General features: G+C 32.9%; 1 protein-coding gene across 1 annotated transcript; it reads left to right on the top strand.

Moving 5' to 3' along the window:
• The first annotated feature begins 249 nt into the window (after positions 1 to 249).
• LOC129288472 (carboxylesterase 1-like) lies at positions 250 to 2,664 on the top strand. The gene is made up of 2 exons (XM_054925106.1): positions 250 to 1,228; positions 2,571 to 2,664. The coding sequence occupies exon 1, from the start codon at positions 250 to 252 to the stop codon at positions 1,225 to 1,227; it is 978 nt and encodes a 325-aa protein (XP_054781081.1). The 3' UTR covers position 1,228; positions 2,571 to 2,664.
• The last annotated feature ends 3,991 nt before the right edge of the window (positions 2,665 to 6,655 follow it).

Below are 6,655 nucleotides of genomic sequence, written 5' to 3'. Positions count from 1 at the left end.
AATTAATTTCCCTCAGAATTCATTCCTCTACGTACAGGTAACAATACCAGCGAAATTGATAATTACAATAAATTTAAACCATTACTAAGTCATAGTCAATATTGTGGCTGCTTCGTAAGTCATTATCATTTCTCTTAAACTGAGAAAAGTCAGATTGCAGCAATAAAAGTAGTTCATGTATCATCCTCATCTTCATCCTCATCTTAATCCAGAAAGGAAAAAATAAACCCAAACTCATACTCTGTTACCATGATAACTGAATCTGAATTCCTCGATGTTTGCAAGCAACTTCAAATCGTCGTCAACGACGGTGGTTCTCTCACTCGCTTCTTCAGAGATCCACGCACACCGGCGACGTCTGATCCCAACCTTCCTATCTCTGTTCTCACCAAAGATCTCACCATTAACCAATCAAACAACACATGGGTCCGATTATTCCTTCCCCGCAAAGCACTGGATCATCATCATCACTCCAACAAGTTCCCTCTCATCGTGTTCTTTCATGGAGGTGGCTTCGTCTATTTCAGCGCAGCTTCTACTCTTTTCCACGACTTCTGTTCGAAGATGGCAGCGGACATGGGAGCTGTGGTCGCGTCCGTGGAGTACCGTCTGGCTCCAGAGCACCGGTTACCGGCGGCTTTTGACGATGCGGTGGAGGCGCTTCACTGGATCAAAGCCAGCCCTGATGACTGGTTAAGAGACTTCGTTGACTATTCCAATTGCTACGTAATGGGGAGTAGCTCTGGGGGTACGATTGCCTACCATGCAGGCCTCCGAGTAGCTGAGGAAGTGAATGATCTGAAGCCCATGAAGATCAAAGGGCTGATTTTGTGTCAACCCTTCTTCGGTGGGACCCAAAGGACGGAGTCGGAAGTGAGGCTAGAGAAGAACCCTGTGATTCCGATGTGTTGGTGTGACTTATCTAGGGAGCTGGCGTTGCCCGTGGAAGCGAACTGCGATCACGAGTACTCTAATCCGACGGTGGGGGGCCAGCCGGAGAAGATGGAGAAGATAAGAGAGATGGGGTGGAAGGTGATGGTAAGTGGGAATAGAGGAGACCCACTGGTTGAGAGAGGAAGAGAGATGGCGAGATTAATGGAGAGGAAGGGAGTGAAGGTGGTGACTGATTTTGAAGAGGGCTGTCATGGGGTTGAGTTCTATGATGATTCCATTGCTTCAAAGCTCATTGGGGTGCTCAAACAGTTCATTTCTTCATCGGAGGATTAAGGTCAGGTCAGGTCTATCACATATTTGGATTGTGATTTGCGTTATTCGCATACTCCAATGAGTATTACTTATTGTAATGTAATATGAACTCGTTTTTGTTTGTGGAAGTGAAACTGTGACCCATGATATTGTCGTTCTATTAGTGGAAGAAGATGGGGATATTAACGTAGGAAAATCTACAAACAATAATCTTTCTACAATATGGTCTTCTATACCAAGTCCAGAAATAAATTCAAATTTATAATATATGTGAGTAGCTATTAAAATCAACTACCAACATGGGTTAAGGCTAGTGAAAAAAGATTAGTTCAATCTCTCACAATATGGTGAACTAAAATTTGAATCTCTTTTGAGAGATGTACCTATGTTTAGTATCTGACCATAGCTTGAAGGCTTGAACATAATTGCCTTCAATAATATAATACTTGTAAGTAATAAAAAAAAAATTACATATACTTTAAATAGCTCGTCATATTTGTGTCAATATGAACTTTCTAATATCTATTAATAACATACCAATACTTGATGAATATGCATTTGAAAAGTATCTAAATACTCTTTCATAAGTAATATATATAGGCCAATTAGTATACATTTAGTCCTTTAACTTTACATAATATTTTATTTTAGTCCCTTAATTTTATAAAATGTCTTTTTAATCCTTTAACCCTAACATTATTAGTTTTATCATAAAAAAAATTTTACATTAAATTTTGAAATATTGACAAAATATTTGACATATTCAGTTTAATTTTTAAAAATAATAATGATTGACATAAAAAATAATTACTTGAAACTAACAATATTTGGGTTAAAAGATTAAAAAGATACTTTACAAGATTAAAGGACTAAATTAAAACCTTATTTAAAGTTAGAAGACTAAAAGTATACTTTAGCCCATATATATATATATATATATATAATTTTGAATACAAATATAATGCTTCTCAAATTTTAGTCAACACTTTGAAATTGAAATTTTAAGATATTTGTTTGAAAGTGAAATTTTGTTAAATATTGCAATCATAAAACTCTCATTGTTAGAATTTTTTACTACTTTGGATTAACTTTTAATTTTGCTAGGAATCCTTACCAAGAAAATCATAAGATGTGAGATTTTGTTGCTAGGATAATAAAAACATATAATTATAGGGTGATGACTCCCTATATTTTATACATTTTGAGGAGTTTTATTAGTTAATTAGAGAGTCATCTAGTTGTTTTTATTTAATTGTCTTGTGTTTAGTGTTTATTTTCATATTAGTTAGCTTGTCTTGTAAATATTGTGTTTTAATTTATTTTAGAGTAATTTCTATTGTTAATTTGAGCCATTTTAATTTTAGGAATCTCTTGTAAAAGCTTGGAAAAAGTGGAGAAGGAAAATTATGATGAATTTAGTGAAGAAATTGGATTTTAATGAGCACCTGCTACAGCAAGTTAGTGTTATGAGGCAAATTCTAAATCAAAAATAGAGCTTGCTACAGTAGTTGCTATAATTGATTTCGCACTAGAATGCATGGTTTAAATTTTTCTATCCTATAAAAGAGGGAAACTAGGGTTTTTTTAGGGAGGCTTTGTTTTTTATGTTATCTGAAGGTCCAGGGATGATTTTAAAGAGCTTGGGACGATTTTGGAGCTTGGGAGCAAGATAACTCATCACCATCTACATTTTCATTGAGTTTTCCTTCACTTTTCTCCTTCTTTATCTTATATATCTAATTTTGTCCCATTATTCTGCTGTTTTGAGACTTTATTTAGTTATGTGTGGCTGAACCTTAATGCTCTAGAGTGTTATTAACTCATTTGCTCTAACTGTATCTTGATTGATCAATTACTTTGTGATTTAATGAATGTTTTATGTTTTAATTCCTATTTATCTTTGTGTTGCTTGATGATTGGCCAGCATTATTAAGTGATAATTTGGAGGAATATAACGAACTTGGGAAACGAATTTCTATTTGGACCATTGGAATTGAATTCTTAGGATTAACTAAAGTAAATTTGCATCTAGAATAGGAATGAACCTAAAGGACCTAAGGTTAGAAGAGATTTGAACTTAATGCTCTTAATATAATTTTGGCAAGGAATCGTTGGATTAGAATTAAGTAGGATTTTGGATAATCAAAAGATATTCAAGATTAATTCTAGTGTCTCAATCCTTAAAATTGAAATTAAAATCAATTTAATTGCTATGTTGAGTGCAATAAAGCAAATGAGGAATTAAAACTCTACAGTGCTTTCCTAATTATTTCTCAACTTTAAAGTGCTTCAAAATCTTAGTTGCCTATTTTACATTTTTTTATTTTTAATTTGAATCATTCACCACTATAAGTTGCTTGTTTAACTTGAATGAAATTGAAAATTTAATATCTATTTGCCAATTTACTTAATTCTCTGTGAGATCAACCTTGATTTGATCCGTGCACTTGCAATGTTCCTTTGATTTTTGTGTGCATCATAGGGCAATTACTTATACAAAGGTGGTTAATAGAGCAATTACTTATACAAAGGTGGTTGGAACTGCTAGGGTTTTTACCCTTCCCTCATTTTTAGAGGGTTCTCCATGAGGAGGAGTGATGCTATCAATGGCATCTTTTTCTCGGCATATATAGGGCACATAAGTGTATGGGAAAGACGGCTTTGGCTAGGTGTGTTAGTGTGTGTAGTGTTTAGGGCACGTGAGTGGGAGAGTTTGAAATGTGACAATGCCAACTTGGGGAAAATAACGACGGCCGGTGCAAGGTTGGAATGTTTTGGTTGCAAGAATGAGGATGGACTGTTGGCGAGATTTGGTTTGGGAATATTACATTCAGGTCCTGACAACTTGTAAGAGGAAGTTGAAAATGGCTATTATCTAGTTGTCAATGCGCATAATTTGAGACTTGGAAGAATTTTGTGAAATTCATGAGATCCTTCGGTAATAGACTTCCTTCTATAAGACCTGAATGCAATTTTCTCATTTGGTTTTCAGCTAAAGAATGTAATGTTTTGCTTACTAATCTACAAATTAAAACTCTACCATGGTACTTGAAAGTTAAGATTACCGTGGTAGAAAATAGTTTTAAATAGCTCAATCATGCATAGTAGGAAAAATGCACAAACCAAGGCACGTTGAAGTTGTGAAGAATATTGATAGAAAAGAAAATGGAGAAGCTTATTTCCTGGCCAAGATTGCTTTGGGGCAAGCTACTGATTTTGAACTTTTCCTTGGCATGGAAGCTGTAATTTGCTTCAGGAGTTAGAGCCTGACTACTTTAAATGATTTAGTCATTGTTTATTTGCTTTTAGTTTATTGTTTTGCTTTGTCTTTTGTTGTTCCTTTGATTATAAAAAAAAAAACATAAACCAAGATTTAAAGTCTACTATGGTTGAAAAGAAACTTACTTAGTAACTAAATCCAAGTTAAATATCCCACCAAGGTAGAAAAGAACTAAACCATGTTGAATAAGGTCTACCATATTAGAAAATTATTAAGCTATCATAAGAAAAGACTACTGTGATTGAAAACTTTTAGGGAGAATTATATTAAAGTCTCATATATGAGAATTAATTACTGCAACATTCATTAACAACTAAACTAAGGAAACTAAAAAATATTATATTGTCAATGACCTTAGTTTGGTTGTTGATAAACTTTGTAGTAATTAATTGTCTTGTATGAAACCTGTATGTAATTCTCTCAAAGTTTTAAAGTACTCTTAAAATTAAATTCCTTTAAAATAAATTTGATACTTAATTGATATTATAGCAGGAATTTAATTATTCTTAAATAATTAAGAGACAAGTTAAGGTATATAATTATCTTGCATTTTATTGCATCTCAGGCATTTTGTAACATTTTTCCAGTGCTACCTCTAACATTAGGCAGCACTAGCTTTGCAACATTGACGGTGATTTCTTTGTCGTGGGTCATGGTAGCTTTTAGAGTAATATATAACATCCTAGATTTCAATCAATTTTAAGGCGTAGAAAGAGAATTTTTAAGGCATATAAAAATTAATAAGTATTTATTGAGGATTAGAAATTTTAAAAAATAAAAAAAATAATTTAATAAAAGAATTTATCCAAAATAAGATAAATTATAAGGATTTAATTACAAAAAAATAATTAAAAATAATATACATGCATACATATTAGAAAGAGAGAATGAGGAGTAATATATCCACATATATATATATATATATATATAGTTATAATATATGATAATAATTATATATATATATATATATATATACACTTTGTACCCCGAAGTAAAGAGAGAGCATTAGGTACAAGCCCAAGCCCACTCCCATTCCAATTGAATCTATCCTAAACACATGAGCACCCCGTCACACTAGTTTTGCCGAGCGCAGTGAGAGGCGAGGGGAAGTGCCAAGGGTGTTGTGATCAGAGGCTATACTTTTAGAACTTAGGCTATAGTCAAATATTTAAAAGGGCGATTCTAGTCTTTTTAAGACTAGATTAGTGTTTTAAATTTTTGGTTTTATCTATCCATCTTTCTAACTTTTAGATTCTTGACGGCAAAAAATCTAAGGTGTGATCTATTTAAAATTTTTTGGTATTGTTGTTGATAGATAATTTCTCTAATGATATATCTAGATCCATTTTGAGGTTTTAGGATGTTTAATCTCTATATATGAATTGTTTATCAATTTGAAAATTCTTAGAGTAAGAATTGAGGCTTTGAGTAATGATTTGTAATGAATAGAAGATTAAAATCAATGCTTTAGAGTTATAACAAATTTATCAGAGTTATAAATATAAAGAAACTAATTTACCAAGTGGTTATGGATTTAAAAGAGAATGTTGAGTTCTCTAAGTTAGATTAAGGTCTTAGAATAACTTTAAAGTAACCTTAAGGTAACTTTTAGTTGTTTTGAATTATACATTAATATTTTTATACATGCGAGGGGTAAGATCCTAATTTAATGTAGGAATGTAATTGTGCTTGATGGTGTTTGATTGCATAAATTAAGAATGATCGAGGTTAATTATGCTAGCTAAGTTGATTATGGTCAATGATTTTAATTTGAGGCATAAATGAGGTTTATTGAGGCAAGTAGTGATTAGGCATTCAATTATGATTGCGTTTGGGAATTTAGAGTATTAAAATTGAGGTTTGGTGATAAATTAGAGAAGATATAGTGGTTCTAGTAATTACTACTCTTGGATGGGCCACCAAGGGGTGTCTCCACTCACAATCGAGTCTCGTAGGATGAATTTCCTCTCTCTGTCAATGACTATGAGTGGATGAGTTTAATGCATGGTTCCCATGGACGTCAATAGAGAAGTTGAGACTGACTTAAGTGGCATCATCCGCTCATCGACAAAAAATGCAAAGGCATAACCGCATGCAGACGACTAAGCTTATGTTAGGCCTTATTTTGGACATCAAATCAGTTTACATGAGAGAATGGGAGAAAAACAA

The sequence above is a fragment of the Prosopis cineraria genome, unplaced genomic scaffold (assembly GCF_029017545.1).
Source record: "Prosopis cineraria cultivar Desert tree isolate PC_DT_omini unplaced genomic scaffold, ASM2901754v1 PC1, whole genome shotgun sequence".
NCBI lineage: Eukaryota > Viridiplantae > Streptophyta > Magnoliopsida > Fabales > Fabaceae > Prosopis > Prosopis cineraria.
This window is presented reverse-complemented; position numbering and strand designations above follow the sequence as displayed.

Bases quoted from the DNA above. Each gene is read 5' to 3' on its own strand.
- LOC129288472 (XM_054925106.1), top strand. From the start codon at position 250: ATGATAACTGAATCTGAATTCCTCGATGTTTGCAAGCAACTTCAAATC.